This window comes from Mustelus asterias, chromosome 20 (genome assembly GCF_964213995.1).
Source record: "Mustelus asterias chromosome 20, sMusAst1.hap1.1, whole genome shotgun sequence".
Lineage (NCBI taxonomy): Eukaryota > Metazoa > Chordata > Chondrichthyes > Carcharhiniformes > Triakidae > Mustelus > Mustelus asterias.
In genome coordinates this window covers 60502959-60529061 of record NC_135820.1, presented here as the reverse complement: position 1 = coordinate 60529061, position 26103 = coordinate 60502959, and the positions used below count along the sequence as shown (strand labels likewise).

Genomic DNA, 26103 nt, shown 5'->3' with positions numbered 1-26103 from the left:
GTTTCCTCCGGGTGCTCCGGCTTTCTCCCACAGTCCAAAGAACGTGCTGGTTAGGTGCATTGGCCATGCTAAATTCTCCCTCAGTGTACCTGAACAGGCGCCAGAGTGTGGCGACTAGGGGATTTTCACAGTAACTTCATTGCAGACTTAATGTAAGCCTACTTATGGCATCAATAAATTAACTTAACTTTAACTGAGATATTATTCACACCTTGAATATTTTGCTCGTATATTAACATGAAAATAATTGACTCAGATACCGAATGAGTTAAATGCAATCATTACAAGTTCTCTGAATGGGCGCAATCATTGTTGAAACTGTGTTTCTTTCACAATGTATGCAGTAATATGGAGCACTATTTCATTTGAACAGTAATCAATGGATTTTGGTGAGCTGATTGCACCCAGCTGTAGACGGTTGCCCCTAATCAGTAAGAAATACACCTCAGCGTCTTTTAACAACACAATCAAGAGCTCATAGTAGAAATTCCACGCAATTTTTGCCTTCAGATAATTTGTAAAACATGTGTGATTCATCTTAATCATACTTATGTACAGATTGAACAATGAAAGACTCCACAATGCAGGTTTGGATGAAAGAGCCCTTTGGAGTTTATTACATTATCTTTCCAGTGTAGCATCTTTTTGCTATTATAGCATCCAGCTGTTTCTTAAATAAACCTAACGTTATTGCAAGAAGTAGGATGTTTCAGCCACTTTTTTAATGATAAGAACATTTATATTTTAATATTTTTGTATATGAGATTGGCGATTATCTTAAATATTAGGCACAGCTCGGAACATAGTAACAAAGGTGCAAGATTGGCCATTCAGCCAATCGATTCTGATCCACAATTCAAATAGATCATGACTGATCATCTACCTTGGTCATTTACTCCCATTATCCCGATATTCTTCTGTCAGTAGTATCCGGATGACACCTGACAAACCTTTAAACAAGGTTACCATTGCAGACGTCAGAGCAGCCTTCTCGAAGGTCAACCCACGGAAAGCGACTGGCCCGGATGGGGTCCCCAGATAAGCACTCAGATCCTGCTCAGACCAGCTGCCGGGGGTATTCGCAGACATCTTCAACTCTCTTTACAACAATCTGATGTCACTATCTGCTTCAAGAAAATGACTTTCATCCCGGTACCAAAGAAAAACGAAGCAGCGTGCCTTAATGACTATCGGCCGGTGGCTCTGAAATCCATCGTTATCATTATAAAGTGCTTCGAAAGGTTAGTCATGGCATGAATCAACTCTGGCTTCCCAGATTGCCTGGATCCACGACAGTTCCCCTATTGCTGCAACGGGTTCACAGCAGATGTCACCTCCCTGGCCCTGCACTCAACCATGGAACACCTAGATAACAAGGACACCTATGTCGGACTCCTATTGATTGACTACAGCTCAGCCTCCAACATTCTGCATTCTCTCCTCCTCTATGTGCTATACACTTTGTCTGTTTAGTGCACAAGAAACAATACTTTTCACTGTATACTAATACACGTGACAATAATAAATCAAATCAAAGCCAGAAATCTGTTGATGTCTGTTTTGAACTCAATGATTGACAGCTCTGTGGGGTGGAGAATTCCAAAGCATTCCAAAGAGGTGGCACGGTGTCACAGTGGTTAGCACTGCTGCCTCACAGCGCCAGGGACCTGGGTTCGATTCCCGGCTTGGGTCACTGTCTGTGTGGAGTTTGCACGTTCTCCCCGTGTCTGCCTGGGTTTCCTCTGGATACTCCGGTTTCCTCCCAAAGTCCAAAGATGTGCCAGCTAGGTTGACTGGCCATGCTAAATTGACCATAGTTTTGGGGGATTAGCAGGGTAAATATTTGGGGTGACGGGGATAGGCCTGGGTGGGATTGTTGTCGGTGCAGGCTTGATGGGCCGAGTGGCCTCCTTCTGTACTGCAGGGATTCTATTCTATGGATTCTATAATTCACCAACCTCTGGGTGAAGAAATTCCTCCTTATCTCAAACTTAAGTGATCTGCCACTTATTCTGAGTCTCTGGGGGGAATTTTCCCATCTTGCCCACCACAGGAATCGTAGCGGGCAGGACAGGACCATACAAAGGTCCATTGACCTCGGCCGGGATTTTCAGGCCTTGGGGCGAGCGCGGCCGGAATATTCCACCCTGTGTCTCTGGTTCCAGACTTACCAAGCGGGGAAATATGCTATTTTCATCTGCCCTATCATGTCCTGCAAGAATATTGTAAGAATTCTGCTTTGCTGGTCCATCAGCAGACACGTCCTTGTGCCTCAAAGAGTTATATATCATGGATCATTGGAATTCTCCATTCCGGAGAGATATGGATGTTCGTCATTGAATATATTCAAGGCTGAGACCATTAGATGTTGAATTAAGGGAAGAATGTGGGCAGCTGGCGTTAAGATTGTTAAGGTACAAGATCAGCCATTAAAATGTTGCATGGTGGAGCGGGCGAGAAGGGCTGAATGGCCGAGTCTTGCCTTGTTTCTTATGTCCTGCAAATCTGCACTGCACACCTCGGTGTTTCACCTCAAAAAATATATGAGATGGCCAAATTTACAGTTAGCTCAGATTACAGCAAGTAACTGCGCAGTCATAAACCTCTGTAATACTTCAGTCACAGAATTACACCTTCCAAAACAAAAGTAAAATCCTGACTGATGAATCATTGTGACTAGACATTTTACTTTAGCCGGGATTTTCCGGCCACTCAGAGGATTCCCCTGCTGCGAATGCGGCGTGTCATTTAAAATTCCAAAGACTTAACACGGGACTGGAAGATCCTGCAGACAGGAGGAGCTGGAAAATCCCAGCCTTTGGGGCGATCGTACTGGCTCATCCCCGCCGGTCAATTGGCGTGGCAAGCCAGCAAGGCCGGGCGAGAGATTAAAAATTGGGCTCGTGCCCAGTTGTCGCCTCTCGTGATGTTACCGGCGTTGATTTACTGGCGAAATCAATATTCATAACATCATTCAACGATAATTAGTGAGTCCCAGACGCTATCGACACGATTCTCTTCCGTTTTCATGCTCGTTCAGCAATTTATTTGGTAAGATCACCCCCTTTGACTTTGTTATTGAATGGAATTCATTGGGGGCGTCACGGTGGCACAATGGTTAGCGCTGCTGCCTCACAGTGCCAGGGACCCGGGTTCGATTCCCGGCTTGGGTCACTGTCTGTGTGGAGTTTTCTTCCCTCTGGGTGCTCTGGTTTCCTCCCAGTCTGAAAGACATGCTGGTTAGGGGTGTTGACCCGAACAGGTGCCGGAGTGTGGCGACTAGGGGAATTTCACAATAACTCCATTGGTGTTAATGTAAGCCTTACTTGTGACTAATAAACTTTTGCTTTAAGAATTCAGCATTACATTTTAACAAACATTTTTTTGTAAATAAATTGAGTTTTTCAGGGAGATGTGTGCTGATAATTGTTCTCCTGCAATAAACGGAGGTTTTCTAGATTGGCTACAGATTGGTAAAAATGATAATTATCCAGTGTGTAGGTGTGAAGATGTGTTTCTTAATTAATACTTAGTGACCGATTTCACAAAAGAGTTGCAGTTGAGAAAGGGTGTGAAATATTGGATGCAATAAACAGGGTGAGAGGGGCAATACTGAACGATTGAAACGTTTACCTAAGATACAAAAATTGGGCACATGGCTCAGAGCGAAGAAGAACGGCATAGCCTGCGGGATGACAATCAATAGATTGGTCAGGTATTAATAGAAAGTGGCCAGTGAAACTCAATCCACTTGATCTGACAATGATCAGGAGAACTATGAGCACTCAGACTGGTCAGCTCTTCTGTATGCTGGTGTGTGCAGAGGTATAGGCCTGGCACTGGGGTGTTGCTAGCAAATCACCTTGCTAAAACTCAGTAGATCATTGATGTGTTTTTGGCGGTGGATCCTTGCCCTCCAAAAGACTCCTGGCCACTGTCCTCTCCCGCCACCACCCAACCGTGCTTTCTTTGTCTGGCTCAGATTTATTTTTTCAGAAGAAGGGAAGAACACTCTACGTAAGAGTATCCATCATTGTCTCAAAGGAGGCATTGGAGAAACGTGGGGCTGCCCGGGGATGCCTGCCCAGGCCAGCACTGACTGTGCGAACACCCGACTGCTCCATTCCTTCAGGCAATGGCAAACTCACTCATGGCTGCCATTTGTCTTTTAAAATCATTCTCTGTTGCTAAGTCCCACTTCCAGGCCTCGCTCAATCCCACTAATCGAGCACTGAGCTCACTTCTGGGCCAATTGAGGCCTTTGCATTATGGATGCTGACATGGAGCAGGATCAGGACCTAGAAATACTCCAACCATCAGGTTTCTGACCTTCCCTAAGTACAGGCCGTTGTTGTTGATTTAAATACCGTTTAGCTATGCCATCTAAATTAACTGGGTAAACCCGAGACCTTTTATTTTCTGGCTTATATTTTGTTGCAAATTCTTTTTTATTCGATCCAATTCGATCTTCAAGTTTGCTGACGACACCACCATAGTGGGTCGGATCTCAAACAATGATGGGACAGAGTACAGGAATGAGATAGAGACTCTGGTGAACTGGTGCAGCAACAATAATCTCTCCCTCAATGTCAACAAAATGAAGGAGATTGTCATCGACTTCAGGAAAAGTAAAGGAGAACATGCCCCTGTCTATATCAACGGGGACAAAGTAGAAAGGGTCGAGCACCTCAAGTTTATAGGTGTCCAGATCACCAACAATCTATCCTGTTCCCCAATGCCGACACTATAGTTAAGAAAGCCCACCAACGCCTCTGCTTTCTCAGAAGTCTAAGGAAATTTGGCATGTCAGCTGCGACTCTCGCCAACATTTACAGATGCACCATAGAAAGCATTCTTTCTGGTTGTATCACAGCTTGGTATGGTTCCTACTCTGCCCAAGACCACAAGGAACTACAAAAGGTCCTGAACGTAGCCCAATCAATCAACCAAACCAACCTCCCATCCATTGACTCTGTCTACAATTTCCGCTGCCTTGGCAAAGCAGCCAGCATAATTAAGGACCCCATGCACCCCAGACATTTTCTCTTCCACCTTCTTCCTTCGGGAAAAAGATACAAAAGTCTGAGGTCACATACCAACCGACTCAAGAACAGCTTCTTCCCTGCTGCTGTCAGACTTTCGAATGGACTTACCTCGCATTAAGTTGATCTTTCTCCACACCCTAGCTATGACTGTAACACTGCATTCTGCACTCTCTCGTTTCCTTCTCTATGAACAGTATGTTTTGTCTGTATAGCGCACAAGAAACAATACTTTTCATTGCATGCTAATACATGTGACAATAATAAATCAAATCAAATCAAATGGGTTTGGTGTTGCATCAGTGTCAGAGTGGACCAGAATGATGCTTGCATAAATTATCAGCAGATCATTCTTGTTTGACACGACAAATTCAATACACTTCTCCTGATTTTTCTAGCAAGTTTTTCAAGAAGTTATTCATAAGGACATAACGAGTGGGATTTTACCGCCGTGCTCACCCGAAGGCTGAAAATCCCCGTCCGAGGTCAACGGACCTTTGTACGATCCACCCCCGCCCATTATGATTCCCGTGGCAAGTGGGACGGGAAACTTCCGCCCAACGTATTCATAAAAACATAGAAGATAGGAGCAGGAGGAGGCCATATGGCCCTTCGAGCCTGCTCAGCTATTCATTACAATCATGGCTGATCGTCCAACTCAATAGCCTAATCCTGCTTTCTCCCCTTTGATCCCATTCGTCCCAAAGTGCTATATGTAGCCATCTCTTGAATACATTCAATGTTTTGGCATCAACTACTTCCTGTGGTAATGAATTCCACAGGCTCACCACTCTTTGGGTGAAGAAATGTCTCCTCACCTCCGTCTTAAATGGTCTACCCCGAATCCTCAGACTGTGACCCCAGGTTCTGGACTCCCCCACCATCGGGAACATCCTCCCTGCATCTACCCTGTCTAGTCCTGTTAGAATTTTATAAGTTTCTATGAGATCCCACCTCATTCGTCTGAACTCCAGCGAAAACAATCCTAACCTAGTCACACATCAGTCCCGCCATCCCCGGAATCAGCCTGGTATATTCGAGGATGATTGAATTGGTCTGCGAAGAAATTAAATAAATTCACATGATTTCCAAGAAAATGAGCGAATACATTTCCATGAAACATAAACTGGATGGATTCAGCACCAGTTCAGAATTCTCAAATCGTACTAATCACTGGTAACGATACTGAATGAAAGAATAATTAAGCTGCAGTTGAAAGTTGGGATGTGATCCAGTGAGGGAAACACAAACTCTGACTCTAATGCCTGATGGTATTCAGAACAATCAGATGTTGCCCGTAGGCCACAATAATAGTGCTCCCAGAAGAACACTCTTCGTTTGGTAGAATTGGTTCAAGTATCAACACTGTAGCCTCTGGCACACAGGAACGCAGAAAATGAAATGAATTTTTAGCTAAGTTTGAACTTTCGTACTCTTCCCCAAATTTATTTAGAGAATGAAAAAAAATCAAGTTTAAAATTATTTTGCCAGTTCGTTGGGCTTGCTGAATCTCATTTCATACAGAGATCGCTTTCTGATTTTTTTCCATTAAAATAAACAGTGATATTGTGTGGATCAGTCAGTCAGCACAAGAGACTCAGTGTTTGCTTAAAAAGCAACATCATTCGTCAACTCCTGTGAACAAAAGCACTGGATTCAATATTTTATACCACTGCCGGAGTTCCAGCAGTATTTTTGACTGTATTCAGTGGGCTGCCATCGAATGGGCTTTTCCTGCCCTTATCCTGGGGCGGCACGGTGGCACAGTAGTCAGCACTGCTCCCTCACAGCGCCAGGGACTCGGGTACGATTCCCGGCTTGGGTCATTGTCTGTGCAGAGTCTGTACGCTCTCCTCGTGTCTGCGTGGGTTTCTTCCGGGTGCTCTGGTTTCCTCCCACAGTCCGAAAGACGTGCTGGTGAGCTGCATTGGCCATGCTAAATTCTCCCTCAGTGAATCCGAACAGACGCAGGAGTGTGGCAACTAGGGGATTTTCACAGTAACTTCATTGCAGTGTTAATGTAAGCCTACTTGTGACATCGATAAATTAAATTAACTTTAACTCAGATATTGTTCACACATTGAATATTTTGCTTGTATCTTAACATGACTCAGATACCAAATTAGTTAAATGCAATCATTACAAGGCACCTCAGACTTTAAGCTTAAAAACTGGGGCTCAGAACCATGGGATGCACAGCGTCAGCTCCTACAGGTCCCACCTACAACAGGGGTCCTGATGTTCGCATACATCTTACAGCTGAGGTGGGCAGCCTGGCAGCACCTCGACAACCCTTGGCCTCATGATCACTACAGAGCACTTTGTGGGGTGTGCTTTGGTGGAGGAGGGTTCATCCTTCCATGGATGGGCGTTGGGGAATGAGCTCTGGGGTGGGAGTGGGGGAGAGATAGTCATGCCAGCCGCAGCACCTTCTTACCACATCGCCAGTGTGGGAGGGACATAGTACTGCAATTCTCACATTCCACAGAGATGAGATACCGGGTGAGCATGGTGATTCCCCCAAGCTTGGTGGCATGAACAGACAGGGTGGAGGCTCTGCGGGTGAACAAAGTGAAATTTAATGCCAATCATTCAAAACAATATGGTGACCTATCTACTCTAGTGCCTATGTTCCCCTTGCCCAAAAACTGCCTACGTTTCTTAATCCTCCTAACCCTTCCTCTATGCCTCGGCTTATCTCCAGGATCCACAGCTGAGGTTGAGGCAGCCTGCTGATTTTCATACCCTTTTGTCTGAGATGACCTTGGTGCGTGTCCCCTGAGGGGCTGGGACCTTGACAGTCCAGGCCCACTTTTAGGCAGCACATACGTTTGACTGCTGCCATCCTCAGTGTCTGGAGGTGCGTCGCTCACAGGGAAGGGGTGACAGATGGGCTGGAGATGCCCAAGGTCACCTGGCTGGAGGGCCCCGGGCTGTACTCCTGCCAATCCTCTTCCCTTCTGTTTCCAGATGCCCCTGTGCTCCTCATGGGATGGCACCTAGAGTGAGATCCAGAAGCCCCAACATGCTTTGGTGGCTACACTCATTGATTCCTATCAGTACCTGCACCATGCAGTTGAAGCCTGGCACCATGGAGCTCAGTAAGAGTTTTAACAACACCAAGTTAAAGTCCAACAGGTTTATTTGGTAGCAAATACCATTAGCTTTCGGAGCGCTGCTCCTTCGTCAGATGGAGTGGAAATGTCTGACGAAGGAGCAGCGCTCCAAAAGCTAATGGTATTTGTTACCAAATAAATCTGTTGGACTTTAACCCGGTGTTGTTAAAACTCTTACTGTGTTCACCCCAGTCCAACGCCGGCATCTCCACATCATGACTACCATGGAGCTGACATGGAGGTCATGAGCTGAGCCATGCTGTGGACATTTGCCACCCTCGCAGTGTTGGCCTCAGTGCCCTGCAGTGACAGCACCATCTCCTTGGATAGAAGGTCATGGGACCTCACCAATCAGCCTTGCACTCTGAGGAGGGCTGCGTCTTTCCTTCCTGATACTCGTGACTCTGCCTCTGCAGCTCCAGCAGCTCTGGGATGACTCATTCCAAGGGCACATAATCAGTAAGGGGCTTAGCAGAGTCCTGAGCTCCGGCATTCCTCCGAGTGCCAACTCCTGGGACATCCCTGCCTCTGCCTGCTATGGTAGTTCAGCTGTGAGGTGCTCATCAGGGAGTGGCCCAGAAACCTGTCAACTTAGTGATTCCACCGAGTAATGAGTATGGGCGCTGGTGCTGGGTGTGGCTGACAGCTGTGACTCCTCTTCACCTGTGGGATTGGAGAAGTTCCCCCTTTGAACTGCTGTGCTCCGGTGGGCCTAGGCGGTGTGAGGATGGTCTGGCCTGTTCCAGTAGTCAGCCTGGAAGAGAAGGGACATGGCATCAGTGCATTACAGGGGATAGTGAGGGAATATTGATTACTCACTTGAGGCTTGAGGAATGACAGCATATGTGTTGAGGATTCCCACGTTTCTCTGCTGCCTCCACTTCACCGGCAGCACAGGCACATTCTTCTTCTTCCCCGGCCAGGTCAAGGGCTCACTCCTCAAAACACGTGAGGGTTCTGAGCTCAGACATGACTCCAACTGGCTGCTCCCGCTCACATCAGTTGTGGGTGTATTTGACCTGAAATGACACAGAGAGGAAGAGTGTAGGTGGGAGTGTTGACATTTGGTGTGGCAGGCGTGGGGCTTGGAGTGTGAGGAGTGTAACAACTACTGGGGGAACATGTTGATTGTGGGAAGGAGGGGAGAATCTAGCGCCTGGTGTTGGCACAGACCCAGACACAGACCTGAGTGAGAGAAAGGGTTGGGGGTGCGAAGGGGTCCAGTGGGAGACTGGCTGAGCGAAGAAGATCATTCATCTTCTTCCAACACTGCTGCCTTGTCCTCTTCTGCAATGTGCTTACACTGACCAGGGCATGATCTGAACGTGGATGTGAATAGGTAGCTGAATGTGAAACGCATTGATTTAGCACCAGGGTCAAAGTGGAAGATAGCTCCAGTGAAAGAGTTGAAAGTAAGTTGAACTGAATGGCCTCCTAGTGCGTGTTGTAATTTTCATGATTTTATGAAAACACTTTAGTAACTTGCTGGTAGTAACTCCAGGCTTGGCAGAAAGGTGCAGTTGACCAGAAAGTTGAAGTTAAAGTATTAGTCACAAGTAACACTGCAATGAGGTTACCGTGAAAATCCCCTAGTCGCCACACTCCGACACGTGTTCAGGTACACTGAGGGAGAATTTAGCATGGCCAATGCACCTGACCAGCACGTCTTTCGGAGGAAACTGGAGGAAACCCACGCAGAAATAGGGAGAATGTGCCGACTCCGCACAGACAATGACCCAAGCCGGGAATCGAACCTGGGGCCCTGGTGCTGTGAGTCAGCTGTGCTAACCACTGTGCCACCGTGCCACCCATAACATCAGAGCAAATTTAATCCTTGTACATTTTTCCTCAATGTTAAATATTGGCAAATAGTTGCCTACCACCATAAATAAATGAAAATTCTACCTGCCCCTCTAATGACTGTATTTTTTTATTGTTTCAAAGATCTACTCAGAAAGGCTGGGATAATTTACTCAATAATGAGGAATCTGGAATACAATTAACCTGATACTAGCTCTGAGATTTCATTACATGGTTCTGATGGCAGTTTATTAATGACATTAATCAGCAAAGCCAATGGGGAGGTTGATAACAAAAAGTTGTAACACTTAAATATTCATTCATATTGACCCCAGCTGTGAAGCTATTACTAAAGTGAAATGAATAGTGCAAGTTGACATATTTTACAGAGAGCTTACAGAATAATTCAAACACAACTGACAATATTATTTCTCTTGACAGCTCCTTATACTGAATTAATATACAAAATGAATTATAAACTTAATGTAAGAATTTACGAGAAATTATTCATACAAAATCTCCAAACCAAGAGTCTTTCCACTGTTTCATCACCTCGATGATCTAAATATAAATTGTATATTTTGAACAAGCACAGAAAACATGAATTATTAACAGAGTCATGTCCTGTTTTTTTTTCTCTCAAACCTATGCCGGTTATGTTTCTACCCTCATCAGATTGAAATTATATTTACGGCTGGAAGTTTTTTCAGGACGCTATTGGACTGACCTTGCCATAATAGATATAATTTGGAAACAAGCCTTTGTTGTTGCAATTGACATGAGGGAGAATGTATACTTTTACCTGTATGAGATTAAAATAATGAAAATGAATAGGTAATGTAGGAGGAGAACGTGGCAGAATTCAAACATCAAACGGTGAATTTGTGATAAAATATTGTTTACATGCTAATAATGGTAATTGAATGCCACAGTGTCTTTCTGCAGAATACTTACAGGGAATAGGGATTTGGTTAATACATGATGTTTCAGACTATGAATCTGCAGTGTTAAATAGATCTCCGGTATTATCTTTTGGAACAACTGATCCAACTTGCTCACTCATGGAGATAGCACCTGACTCAGTTGAACTGATCAGAATAATTGATGGATTGAATAAAAATATTTTGAAGAGTTAGCATGTGGAGGAGATTGGTGTTTGGTAGATTTTATGCATTATCTGGCGTCTCCAATAGTAATTGCATAATAATTGCAGGATGTTCAGCCCATCAAGTCAGTTATAAACTCCAAGCAGGGTTGTGAGCAGCGTAATGTTGACAAATTTCAATGTGAAATAATTAGGATATCAGATTGGTTGATATCAATGTCTTTTCCTTATTTTCAATCCAAAGATGGTGCGGATCAGGTTGATTGGCCACGGCAAATTGCACCCTAGTGTCAGGGGGATTAACAGGTTAAATGCATGGGGTCACTGGGATAATGCCTGGGTGGGATTGTTTTTAAAGTTTATTTATTAGTGTCACAATACAGGCTTACATTAACACTGCAATGAAGTTACTGTGAAAATCCCATAGTCGCCACACTCCAGCGCCTGTTCGGGTACACTGAGGGAGAATTTAGCGTGGCCAATGCACCCTAACCAGCACGTCTTTCCAACTGTGGGAGGAAACCGGAGCACCCGGAGGAAACCCACGCAGACAAGGGGAGAACATGTAGACTCCACACGGACAGTGACCCAAGCCGGGAATCAAACCCGGGTCCCTGGCACTAGTGAGGCAGTAGTGCTACCCACTGTGCGACCATGTTGTCGGTGCAGGTTCAATGGGCTGAATGGTCTCCTTCTGCACTCTATAATTCTATAAAATCGCATTATCTAACACTTTGAAGTGAACTCTATTGTTCTAACTTTGAAAAAATTATTTCTAATTCTTGTAGGATCCTTTATGATGGTAAACAGTTCTGGACGAATATCAGGACAGAAGGCACATCTGTTATTACCTGTATTGAAGGAGAACGACACACACTGCATTGACTTTCACTACTTTCTGTCAAGCAAAGACAGATCAAGTCCGGGTGCTTTAAATGTCTATGTGAAAGTTAATGGCGGTCCTCAAGGAAACCCTGTGTGGAATGTATCTGGGATAGTCACTGAAGGATGGATTAAGACAGAACTGGCTATCAGCACATTTTGGCCAAATTACTATCAGGTAAGGTTGTAGAATAATACATGTATGGGCCTAATTATATGGTATTAACTGGCTGTTAAACTGAGAGCTTAGGTGCAGGCTCACTTATCAACACTGCTGTGTTGTCAGTTTATCCTGTAACAGTGTTTGGAAACCCAGATGTTTCTTCATGGAAGGGTGGGGGGGGGGGGGGGGGGGGGGGGGGGTGGTCATATGTGGAGAATCATTTATGGGCGGCTCCAGTGTGACTTCTACCAACTGGTTCAGAGCAACATGACAAAAGATTTCCAATCAGTTCATCAAACCAGTCTCTGGGTTTCAGTTGGCTTATGGTTGAGGAAAAAGAGAGAAGATAATAAAAAAAATTACACTTCACCTTCTAAAGACTAAATTGGAGCCAACAGAAAGTTGACCCTGCTCCATCGGTGACTCATACAACTGATTCTGCCCGAGTATCCAGGACATGGCAATTAAATCAGGCATTGCTAACACCAGAATGGGCATATCCTGGACATGTTAGAGTGGGAGTGGTACAAGAAGCAGTATGTGACAATCCTCAGAGCAGAAGCCAGTGCAACTTACTGAAAAGTTTATAAATTGTAGATATATATTCCATTCAGGAACATCGGAATGGTGAGCAAAAGAAGGCAAATCCAGCTCCTCGAGCCTGCTCTGCCTTTCAGTCAGATCATGGCTGATCTCTCCCTGATCTCAAATCCATCTTCCCACCTGTTCCCCAAAACTCTCTTTCCCTTTTTTTATTAGAAATCTCCCTCTTGAAACTATTCAATGATTCAGACTCCACCGCGCGATGGGGCAGCGAGTTCCACAACTTCACCACCCTCTGCCAGAAGTAGTTCCTCCTCATCTCAGTTTTAAATCTATCACCTCATAACCTATATCTGTGGCCTCTTATTCGAGATCGTCCCATAAGAGAAAACATTTGGTTTACATTTACTCTGTCAATCCCGATTAAAATTTTATATATCTTGATCAGATCCACTCTCATCCTTCTAAGCTCCACTGAGTACAATCCCTAACTGCAGCTTTTAGTATTTTTGTGTGTTTCATGTGAAGATCCAGGCCTGTAAACCGTGTGAGCTTTTCTTAAGCTCAGTTTTTGAGCTGGATTTTGACATTTTTCTAGTTGTCTGAGTGCGCAGGAAATTGGACTCACTGGAAATCTGGGATGTGATATCGGGGGAGTTTTCCCGTCCCGCCCACCATCTAAGATTGAGATTTTGATTAGATGTGGCCAACGAATGATACGAATCAAAGAAGGTTAAATAAAGTCTAGGTACAGATCAGCCATGAATGGCTGAGAGAGGTTGGAGAGGCTGAATGGCCCACTGAAGTTGCTATGACTTCCTGAAGTGACCTACAGTCCTCTTCAAAGTTAATCATGCTCTGCATGTTGGTGCCATTTACAAACATTAGTGTTGTTGCCCCAGTAATGAGCCCAATTCATTGATGCAAGATTGCAACATTTAGTAGATATATCTGCACAATATCATTATACATTTTTATAAAACCTAATAGGCTGCAATAAAAGGCAAATTTACAGTAATGTGTTATCTTGATCAGTGTATTGATGTAGTGGCTCATATAGAAGTAAGTGATTCATATTAGGATTTAACTTGCAGTCTTAGAGGACATTAGTTTTAGGGCATATTAAGGAATAGGGATTTAATTTATTCATCACTGATTTTGCTATTTCAGGTTATTTTTGAATCAGTTGCTTCAAAAGGCCATCCTGGATACATTGCCATAGATGAAGTTAGAGTACTCGCTCATCCTTGCAGTAAGTAATCACACAAAATATAGCATTAAAAAATTTCCAATGCGTGCATGTAAAATTAATGATTTAGATTATCAAGCACAAATACGAGTCAATCGCTCAATAACGCAAAACTTTACATCTGGTGATTGTCTTTGTGGCTGCACTCTATGACTAGATATTTTTGTTAGATCACTACAATGTTCTGAAACCTGTTGATGAAATAGTCACACTTTCATACAACCCCCCTGGAAATAAAAGTGGACCTGGATTTTGTAGTCAGCAGCTAAGTAAAGGAAGCCTCACTAAGAGAACTAGTGAACTCCAAAGAGAGAACTTTATCTTCTCTCGACACACGGTGGATAGTAGCCTATTTTAATGGGGCAGTTCTCATTGTTAAGGCACAACGATGTCAAGAACCAATCACAATTAAGAATTCTCATAGACAGCCAACCAGGACAATAAAAGCACTAAAATCAACAACTTTGTAAGAAGAACTGACGTAAATCAAAATAAAGATTGGGACATATATGGAGTTAAACTTGGAGATGAAGTATCATGAACAGTTTTTTAAAAATAATGATTTAAAATATTTAATTTTAAACACCCAGTAATGAATCATAATGGAAACATTTAATAACATTGTATTGATATCAAATCATACCTTTAGGATCAGGTCAGTTGTTCAGCAGTAGTTATTACTGAGTTAACCAGTAAAAACCCAGTTACACTTCATTGGACAAGGCTTAACTTTCTATTGAGTTTCTAACAGTAAGAGTTGGAAAGAGGAAAGGAGCTATCTTACCGGCTCATCGCACCGGGCGATTGGTGTGATGAACCAGTAAGATCCTGAGAGAGGCAAAAAACCGGGTTCGTGCTCAGTTTCTCACCTCTCACGATCTCACCAGCCCTGGATTGCCGACGTGATCAGCGTTGCACACAGAACACTGAGAGATCTGTGCATGTGCAATAGTGCCCTCTAGCTGTGAGCAGCCAGCTTTCCGGCGAGCACAGACTCCATCCACTCCCTCTACTGGCGTGAATCACACTTTGCCTCTTTTTTTGCACAAAGTGCCGTAAGATTATGTCTGAAGGCTCGCTGAAAAAATGGGCATGATTCTCTCCCGTTTTCACACTCTCTCTCGGTACTTAGAATTGCTTTGGTAAGATCAGTTTTTCTCAGATCAGTTGATTTCACATTCTCGCTTTCAGGGGTTGGGAGTGGGTGGGTTCCACACTACAGCCTGTGGTGGGGCACTACATGAATCAAACTTCAGGATCTCCACATTAATCTGCACTTGTGCTAAATCCTGAAGTTGCGGTCAGATACAAAGAGGCGGAGTACTTTGAGTTTGCCTCAAAAAGCCCCTAAATTCTGAGAAAAAGTGTTGAGCAATCTTCTCTCTATTTTGACTGCACAACATTTGTGTAAGGAAGTAGAAACCTATTCGCTGTAGTATTTAACTGTATTAATTTTTGAAAACCATTCAGATTGTATTTAATTTGGGATACAAACCACTGGCATGTAACACATTCTAAAATCAATCTCACCAGTATGGATGGTTTTAAAAATGAGAATCATTGTACCATTGCAGTGTCAGTTACATATTGGTTAAGACAGAGGTAATAGGCAAATACACAGTCTGAAAGACGTGCTGGTTAGGTGCATTGGCCATGCTGAATGCTCGCTAAGTGTCCCCGAACAGGCACCGGAGTGTGGTGACAAGGGGATTTTCACAGTAACTTCATTGCAGTGTTAACGTAAGCCTACTTGTGACACTAATAAATAAACTAAAAATAAGCCTTGGTGCTTGATAGGATGTAAGTTTTGTACCAGAATTAATTTATAAGTATCAGCTCATTATTTATAAAGGTGGAGAAGGAATTCTGATGTAAAGCGACACAAGTGAGGAAAGATAAAAACATCTGGGGAAAGAAACTGGATTTGAATAGATACCAGTGCTCGGGAGAGCAGTTTCGGTCAGTTGATTGCCACGTTGCAACTGAGTTTCCCTGCCCCTCAGACCTTTCACAACTTTTTTCCCACTTTCATGCTGTTAATAAATATATTCCAGCAAAAGCTGTATCCATGATGGTCAGACAAGGAGCAATACACAAATTAAGAATCTATAGAGCCAATAGTGTGAAATCTTGATATTTGCGAGGGAGCTAAATATGGAAGTAGGCAAACATACTCTCTTTCCATATTGTTTCATTGGATCTTCTATCAAGTGTAGTCTAGATCAATCAGTGGAGTGAGATAACCTTCCATCTTAGAGGAGGATTGGATAAGGGGTAAGCCATTCAGAACTGAGATGAGGAAGACCTTCTTCACTTAGAGAGTTGTGAAGCTGTGGAATTCTCTGCCACAGAAAGTTGCTGGGACCAGCTTGTTAGACATCTTCAAGAGGGAGCTGGACGTGGCCCTTGTGGCTAAAGGGATCAAGGGAGAGAAGGCAGGAGTGGGATACTGAAAGTGCACGATCAGCCATGATCATATTGAATGGTGGTGCAGGCTCGAAGGGCTGAGTGGCCTACTTCTGCACCTATTTTCTATATTTCTATGGATGATGGAAAGCTTTGGTTTGGGCTTTACACGGAGGAGAGATGTTGAGGGAGGAAAGAAAAAAGTATTTGTTAAAAATAGACATTTACATTTACATTAGACATTTAGCATAAATCCTGACTGGAGCAATACCTGACCTCAAAGTAAAATGGTTGTGGTTAGTGGAGGCCAACAATCTCAGCCACAGGATATTGCACCAGGAGTTCCTTAAGGCAGTTTCCAAACCAAATCATCTGCAGCTGCTATATCCTCTCCATTTTGTGGTCAGAAGTGGGGATGGTCGCTGTTGATTCCACAGTGTTGAGTATCATCTGCAACTCCTCAAACAATGAAGTCAGCCATGTCCACATGCAGCAAGACCTGGACTACATTTTGGCTTGGATTGCCAAGTTACTAAACGTTCATGCCACAGATGTGCCAAGCAATGCCTGCTTCCAACAATGGAGAATCTAACTATCTCCCCTCAACATTCAAAAGCATTACCTTCACAGAATCCCCCCACTATTATTGCCCTGGAATTTTTCAGTCACCAGAAACTTAACTGCATCAATCATATAAATGCCGTGGTGACAGGAGGAGGTCAGAGGCTGGGAATTCTGTGATGTGTAACTCACCTACTCATTTCCCAAAGGCCGTTTCCCATCTGCGAGGCACAAGTTAGAAATGTGATTAAATAGTCCTGCTTGGATGATTGCAACTTCAACATTATTCAAGAAGCTCAACACCATCCAGGCCAAAGCAGCCCACTTCATTGGCACCTAACCATTGTGTCACCGCGCCATCTGAAAGTGGGCACCTGGGAACACCACCACAAGTATCTCTCCAAGTCACACACCATGTGATTAAGGAATATAATCAACATTCCTTCCCAGTCACTGGGTCAAAACCTGGAACTCCCTGCCTAATTGCCTTGTGAGTGCCCTGCACAAGGACTGCAGCAGTTCAAGAAAGCTCTTTAGCAGGGGCAATTAGAGGTGGCAACAAACACTGACTTTGCCAATGATGCTTTCACCTCATGAATTAATTTCTTAACATTTCAAAGGTAATTGATTCGATGTTTTGGATCAGAAATATATGTTTCAACACAGTTGGAATGAATATTAATATGAGGGTAACTTCAGGGGCCTTGCAAGAAGTATGTTCATCTATTTAAATTTAAGGAAGTTAAATTGAACATAAGCAATAATGTAAACGGATGGCATCACCCGGAATACCCGATACGGTCCAATCACCAATTCTATTGGCCACAAGAGAACTGTATATCTTCCAAGCAATGGCAAACGTGATTCTGTCCATTTTGCATTGTCTCCCAAATCTAATTTCATTGTTATACTCCGCCAATCATATTTCCAAGGAAATGTGGTATCACTTTCCTATGCATTTTTTGTGTAAATGGAATTAATCTAGTTAGACGCCATGCTCGGAAGATTTTGTTTCCAATCTCCACCAAATATTTGCTGGGGTGGACCCTAGAGGAACCAAAAGTATAAACAGCTTGTGATCAGTCTCTGAAGAAAGTTGTTTTGTTGCCAGTGGAATCCCGATTGGCTGAGTCTCTTGCGGCAAATATATATTTGTGCAATCAAAGTTCATGGTTTGTGGATCTCCTGATAATTTGGATCAAGATTTCCACAATCTTCTTATTTCTGATACTTTCAGCTCAGAGAAGATAAGCTCGAAATGCTGTTTGTATTCAGTGGATATTGGGAACTTAGGAGAAGTGATGTGTTTTGCAATAGTTACGTTATTAAAACAAAACAATTATCGTTTTGCATTGCAATAAGTAGTTACATTATTTAAAAAAGCAATTATGAGTGGCACAATGGCACAGTGGTTAGCACTGCTGCCTCACAGTGCCAGGGACCTGGTTTCGGATTCTGGCTTGGGTCACTGTCTGTGTGGAGTTTGCACATTCTCCCCGTGTCTGCGTGGGTTTCCTCCGGGTGCTCCGGTTTCCTCCCACAGTCCAAAGATGTGCGGGTTGGATGGATTGGCCATGCTAAATTGCTGCTTAGTGTCAGGAGGGCTAGCGAGGGTAAATGCACGGGGTTATGGGGATAGGGCCTGGGTGAGATTGTGTTTGGGATAGACTCAGTGAGCCGAATGGCCTCCTTCTGCACTGTAAGATTCTATGATTCTATGATCCTAGATTGAGGATTCATATATGACAAAAACATCATGTACAACGGAGAACATAATGTTCATTGGACAGAGATTCAAAACTAATCAAAATGAAGGCAAAACCTCAACTTTTAATCAGTACCACTAATGAATAAGAAGGACCACAAACACGGTAGCACAGTGGTTAGCACTGCTGCCTCACAGCGCCAGGGACCCGGGTTCGAATCCCAGCTTGGGTCATTGTCTGTGTGGAGTTTGCACATTCTCCCCATGTCTGCGTGGGTTTCCTCCGGGTGCAACGGTTTCCTCCCACAGTCTGAAAGATGCGATGGTTAGCTGCATTGACCCGAACAGGTGCCAGACTGTGGCGGCTAGGGGGAATTTCACAGTGACTTCATTGCAGTGTTAATGGGAGCCTTACTTGTGACTAACAAATAAACTTTAACTTACTTTATTTTAGGAAACTCTCAACATGTCCATAAGCTACTTCCACAGTGGGAGGAAACATCTATTGAAATAAATGACATTGTCAACATGATGAGAAATATTTGAGCGTGCATGTTCAATTATTTAGGCCAAATGAAGTACTTAACTGGCACAAAGTGAAAACTGAACACTAATCTTTAATTAGCTCATAGAAAACAGTAGAATTCATGCCATAGATCAAAGGAAACCACTACCTGCAGACAGAAAGTATTTAATATTATTCATGTATACATTTAGGGGAAGGATTTTCAACTGTTAGTCTTCCATTTCTTATCCACAAAATTAATGGCCTGCAATTGCATATTGGAGAGTGGGGCATCTGCGTCACCCCATTAATACCGATAGGTGCCATTTCCAGGTAGACCAGGCAAGCCCTTTCGGAGCATATGATCATGAGAACATAACAAATAGTAGATGCAGGCCATTTGGCCCTTTGGGCCTGTACTATCATTAGTTGTGCACATGGCTGATGTTCTATCTCAACTCCAAGTTCCCACATTCCCACTTAATTCTCTGAGCAATCTTTATCTTGAATAAACTCAATGACTGAACATCTACAGCCCTTCAAAGACCCACAATCCTTTTTTGAGCAAAGAAATTTATCCTCATCTCAGCCCTAAATGTTTTTTCTCAACTCATTAATGGGATTGCTGGCTGGGACAGTGTGTAATTGTCCTTGTGAAGGTCTTGGTGAGCTCCCTTTTTGAACTGCTGTAGCCCCTGAGGTGTAGGTGTACCCACTGTGCTAGGGAGGGAATTCCAGGATTTTGACCCAATGTGGTGAAGGAACAATGAAAGCCCACCAATGCCTCTACTTTCTCAGAAGACTAAGGAAATTTGGCATGTCAGCTACGACTCTCACCAACTTTTACAGATGCACCATAGGAAGCATTCTTTCTGGTTGTATCACAGCTTGGTATGGCTCCTGCTCTGCCCAAGACCGCAAGTAACTACAAAAGGTCGTGAATGTAGCCCAATCCATCACGCAAACCAACCTCCCATCCATTGATTTTGTCTACACTGCCCGCTGCCTCAGCAAAGCAGCCAGCATAATTAAGGAGCCCACGCACCCCGGACATTCTCTCTTCCACTTTCTTCCTTCGAGAAAAAGATACAAAAGTCTGAGGTCACATACCAACAGACTCAAGAACAGCTTCTTCCCCACTGCTGTCAGATTTTTGAATGGACTTACCTCGCATTAAGCTGATCTTTCTCTACACCCTAGCTATGACTGTAACACCACATTCTGTACTCTCTCATTTCCTCCACTATGAATGGTACATTTTGTCTGTATAACGCGCAAGAAACAATACTTTTCAGTGTATGTTAATACATGTGACAATAATGAATCATATCAAATCAAATCAAAATATTTCATAATCAGATTGGTGAGTGGCTTGGAGGAGATCTTCCAGCTGGTGGTGTTCCTATGAATCTGTTGCCCTTGTCCTGCTAGGCAGTAGAAGTCACGGGTTTGGAAAAATGCTGTCTAGAGCTTGGTGAGTTCATGCAGTGCATCTTGTAGGTGGTACACATTGCTGCCACTGTGGGTCAGTGGGGTGCCAATCAAGCAGGCTGCTTTGTCTTTGGTGTCAAACTTCTTGAGTGTTGTTGGAGCTGTACTTATCCAGGCAAGTGGGGATTATTCCATCATATTCCTGACTCATGCCTTATGGATGGTGGACAGGCTTTGAGGGGGCAGGAGGTAAGTTACTCATCACAGGATTTCGAGCCTCTGATCTACTCTTGTAGCCACAATATTTATGTGGCTAATCTTGTTCAGTCTCTGATCTAATAGCCTGCATCTCATTGTGTGGCTGTGACCCTTAGTTCTGGACTCCTTAACCTGGGATAAACATCCTTCCAATATCTACCCCACCATGCTCCTTAAGCATGTTATATGTTTTAATAAGATCACCACTCACTCTCCAAAATTCAAGGGTATTAGGCCCAATCCATTCAATGTCTTCTTCTAGGACAATCTCCTCATCCCAAGAACCTGACAAATGAATCCTAATTGCCTCCCCTGCAAGAGAAATATAACCTTCCTTTAGTAAGGAGTCCAAAACTACACATAATACTACAGGTGTGACTGTTCCATTCTCATACATTCCAGTCCCTGAGTTTGTTTTCCAAACTGCATGTTGTTTCTGCATATTAACGCTCTGTGATTCACATACATTGACTCCCAGGTCCATCTGAATGCTCGCATTTCTCAATCTCTCACCATTAAAAAACATTCTGTTTTTCCAATTTTTCCTTCCAAAGTGAATGATCTCGCTCTTCCGCACATTATATTCCATCTGTCAGGTTTTTGCCGTCTCACTTAACCTGCCTTTATCCCCATGCAGTCTTTTTGCGTCCTCTTCCCCCCTGGTTAGCAGACTTTGATTGAGATTGTAAATAACTAAGGCCCAAGCACTGACCCTTGTGGTATCCTGTTAGTTACAGCCTGTCAACTGGAAAATAGCCTTTTATTCTTGCATTCAGACAGGAGGCAGATTAAACATTGCAAATTGATGTCCTATTCCAGTTGTCGGATGTTGATTGTGATTTTCAGGTACACTGGCTGATGCGTACGCCATCCATGTTCTGCTAAATTGTACCAGTACTTCAGCTGGGCTCTCCTGAAAAATCCTATCCATCAAAGCTCTCTTTGAGGCCACTTTCCAGGATCGCATGTCCCATCAGGCCTGACCTAACCCAGTAGGGCAGCCAGGAAATTTCGCACCGTCCCAGGACCAGCAAGCTCCCATATAGCTGTGCAGCTTAATCGTGGCATAGTAATGAGGTCCAGGCCTCAAAATATCTCTGAATTCATACTATCACAAATGGAAAACCAGTCCATTGATTCAGTGCAATTTGAAAATCACTTTGATTTCAAAAAAAGTGTAAGTGGAAGCATTGGTTCCACTTCAGCTTCAGGATTGAAACATTTGGGTTGAATTTTACAGCCCACCCCCCTCACCCCCAACACTCCTTCCCAAGAGGGTGAGATGGCAAGTTGGGGGCTTAAGATTGTGCGCGATGCCAACTGCACCACTCCCACTGCCTACCTGTCCACCCCCCACCCTGCTGCACTTTTACCAGTGGAGGCATGATGAGGCCTGCTCATCCCTGGGCCCAATTTTACCTTTGAGCGGCCATTGCAATTTTACTCATGGCAGAGGGTGTTCAGCACCAAGTGTCCAGCCCGCCCAATGGAAGCTGGTAACCTGGCAAGGGAGTGGGGTGCCTCCATTTTAAGGTGTCTGTGCTAATTGGGGGGGCCTACCCCCACCACTCCTCCAAGATATTAATTCCCCCCCCCAACCCTGTCTAGGAATTTGAATCTCTCCCCTGCATGCTTATAATGAAGAATTCCTGACTTTAACCATCCCTAGGCTCCAAGTGGCATTTGTCCCACAATAACCCTTGCCCCTGTCTTGTCTACCCCACCTTACAACCCTTCAACCCCTTACCAGAGCCTACCAGCCTGGCCTTGGCGAGGTTCCTGATTCATTGTGTCATCTGGCTTCATCACACCATGTTTCCTACTGTGGGTGGAATTGGCTTGAGGCCCTGCCAGCAGGTTCAAAGGTGGGCTGGGAGGAAAAATTTGGTGTTAAAAAAATCAGTTTCACATTGGCGTGAATTTCTCTTGGGATCTTTCACTGGTACCCACCATGTAAGATTGGGAAAGCCGCCAGAGGCCAGCATGAAATTGATTTGCATTCTGCTAATGGAATACAGATGAAGGCCTGACCAAAATCTTCCACACATGCCCGATACTCTGCAATGCCAGTGGGAAAACATGCCAGTCCAGAACATGTTTAGAACAACGTGGCATGCAGAAGTTAGGGCTCACCTGACCAAGATCTGGGGTGACCTTCAGAGTTCGGGATGGAGGCCGCCAGCACCTGGATCCCGCAACACCACAGCAGTGGGGGAGCACCTGCAGGAGGATCTTGCAGATTCAGTGTCATCGAGGAGGTCCCGTTCCAGCCTCTGGGTGTCCCTGGAGATCCCTCTTCTTTCTTCAGTGGTGGGTCAGTAATGTTGGGCGCCTCTTCAATATGGTGCACAGATATGGTGGTGGGACTTGCGCCATCATGCCTATTCAGCCACAGAATATGGTGCATAATTAATGATGTCGGAGCCAGAAAGTATGAGCCGGAATTTTACCGCCCCATCCGCCACGGGAATCGGAGCAGGCGAGGGGCAGACAATGGGAAGGTCCATTGACCTTGGACAGGATGTCACAGTTTGGAACAAGCGAGGCCATACAATTCTGCCCATGGTGTGGCTTCCCCGTCAGCCTCCACAAACACCCACATTCCTGTCCTCAACACAGGACTCCCAGATGGGAGAATTCTGCCCAGGGACTTGCTGCAAGGACCAGGGACTCACAGGTCACTTGATTGCTTCTCAGCTCCCAGAGGTAGAACTCTTTGACTGATCAGGATGGAAGAATTGCCTCAAGTCTGTTAATGGACTGATGGCCTTTAAATGGCTGCAGCGCAAGGCGACCAAGCTAGGAGATGCTCATTCCCGATTTTTACAGAGGGGGCTAGGGATCCCAAATCAGTGTAAAACGCTGTCTTTTATTTCTGGGGAGATTGTTTATAATCACATGAGAATATTACTTTAAGAGAACCGCCTAATATATTCAAATTGCACAAACATTTCAGATGCCACAAGATGTTCAAAACTCCCATGCTTTGGACTATATATTTAAATGTTTCAGTGTTCTTAGTTGCAGCAATTTGATTTTGACCCGCTAATGAGATCTAGTCACCTCAGTCACTGCGAGAGCTCCAATACTAACAAGTTGCAATGAATATAGGGCAGTGAAGTGGGTGATAGATATACACTACAGTTAGAATTGAAGTCAGTGGAAGGGAAATTCTGGCATTTTTAAAGATTTGTTCATGGGATGTGGGTTTTGCTGCAAGCCCAGTATTTATTACCCAACTCCAATTTTCTTTGAGATGGTGGTGAGCTGCCTTCTTGAACCACTAGAGTCCATCGGATAAGATACACCCGCAGTCCTGTTCAGGAGCATTGACCCAATGGCATGAAGGGCGGCACGGTAGCACAGTGGTTAGCACTGCTGCTTCACAGCTCCAGGGACCTGGGTTCGATTCCCGGCTTGGGTCACTGTCTGTGTGGAGTTTGCACATTCTCCTCGTGTCTGCGTGGGTTTCCTCCGGGTGCTCCGTTTCCTCCCACAGTCCAAAGATGTGCGAGTTAGGTTGATTGGCCGTGCTAAAATTGCCCCTTAGTGTCCTGGGATGCGTAGGTTAGAGGGATTAGTGGGTAAATGTGTAGGGATATGGGAGTAGAGCCTGGGTGGGATTATGGTCGGTGCAGACTCGATGGGCCAGATGGCCTCTTTCTGCACTGTAGGGTTTCTATGATTCTACGATGGGCATTATAGTTCTAAATCAGGATGGGAGTGACTTGGAGGTGAACTTACGGATGTTTGTGTTCCATTGTGTCTGCTACCCTTGTCCTTATCGGTGGTAGAGGTCTTGAGTTTGGAAGGTACTTTCGAAAGAGCCTTGGTGAATTACTGCAGTGCATCTTGTAGGTGGCACGCACACTGATGTCCTGTGCACTGTGGAGGGACTGAATGTTTAAGGCAGTGAGTGGGGTACCAATCAAGTGGGCTGTTTTGTCTTGCATGTTGTCAAGCTTCTTGAGTGCTGTTAGACACGTACTCATCCAGGCAAGTGAAGAGTATTCCTCCACACTTCTGACTTGCATCTTGTGGACATTCTTTGGGAGCGGGGAGGTACATTCGCCACAGAATTCCAAACATCTGAGCTGCTCTAGTAGCCACAGTATTTATACGGCTAGTTTCTGATCAATAGTAACCCCAAGCATATTGATAGTGGAGGATACAGCGATTAAAGGAGAAAAGGGTAGATTCTCTGTTGTAGGAAACAGCCTCTTCCTGGCATGTTTGTGGTGTGAAAACCGTTTGCCACTTATCACCCCAAGCCTGAATATTGTCCAGGTCTTGTTGCGTGGAGGCACAGGCTGTTTCAGTATATGGAGAGTTGCGAATGTTACTGAACATAGTGCGATCATCAGCAAACATCCCCACTTCTTAACTTCTGATGGAGGGAAAGTCATTGATGAAGCAGCTGAAGATGGTTGGGTCTAGGACATTACCCTGAGGAATGCCTGCAGTGATGTCCTGAGACTGAGATGATTGACTTCCAACAACCAGAACCATCTTCTTTTGTGCCAGGTATGACTCCAATCGGATGAGAACATGCATCTTTACGCCCATTGACTCCAGTTTTGCTCGGGTTCCTTGATGCCACAACTGATCAAATGCTGTTCTGAGGGCAATTACTCTCGCCTCACTCCAGACACAGCTCTTTTGTCCAAATAAACATATGAAATAAGAGCAGAAATAGGCCATTCACCCCTCACTCTTCTAAACACCATTAGAAGCAAGTCCAGCCTCTCCAACCTATAAGATGGAGGAGAAGGGAGGCAGAGGCACAGTGGTAGTGCTTTTGTTACTGGACTAGTAATCCAGAGACCCAGGGTAATCCTCTGGGGATCTGGGTTTGAATCCCATCAGGGTAGATGGCGGAATTTGAATTCAGTAAAAATCTGGAATTAAAAGCCTATTGATTAAGGCATGAAGCTGCCTTAACATGAATAGACACGAGGAGAAACCTTCCATGACCCAAATTCCATAATTCACTTGCTCGCAGTAGGTGGGAAGAGGCGGCCAGCGCTATGGATGGGGGAATCAATCAAATGCCAGCAATAGGCCTCAATGCCCATTGTTTTTGCTGTGTGGCCATGCCAACCAATTCCAGGTGGGATCACAAAGGAAAATGCCAAACAGAGCATCCCGGTACCAAAGTGTCTTCAACAAAGAAGGAAAATGACAAGTTATTCAGCATTTTTAAATAATCTCAAATTTCCACCAACACAGCTGCCAGCCGGGAAACTTTGAAAATGAACTTACCGAGAAGCAGATTCATGAGCTTGTTGCTATGGAGAAGTTCTTGTATTGGCCAGTGTCCCACCAGAATTCCCTCAA

General features: G+C 44.4%; 1 protein-coding gene across 2 annotated transcripts in view; it reads left to right on the top strand.

The window, feature by feature from the left end:
* ptprt (protein tyrosine phosphatase receptor type T) overlaps positions 1–26103 on the top strand; it is a 999403-nt gene that overhangs the window by 195756 nt on the left and 777544 nt on the right. For both annotated transcript variants that reach the window (XM_078236146.1, XM_078236147.1), the window contains exons 2-3: positions 11852–12123; positions 13822–13903. In XM_078236146.1, the coding sequence (XP_078092272.1) occupies positions 11860–12123; positions 13822–13903 (346 nt within the window). In that variant the 5' untranslated portion in view covers positions 11852–11859. The remainder of the gene's footprint in view (positions 1–11851; positions 12124–13821; positions 13904–26103) is intronic.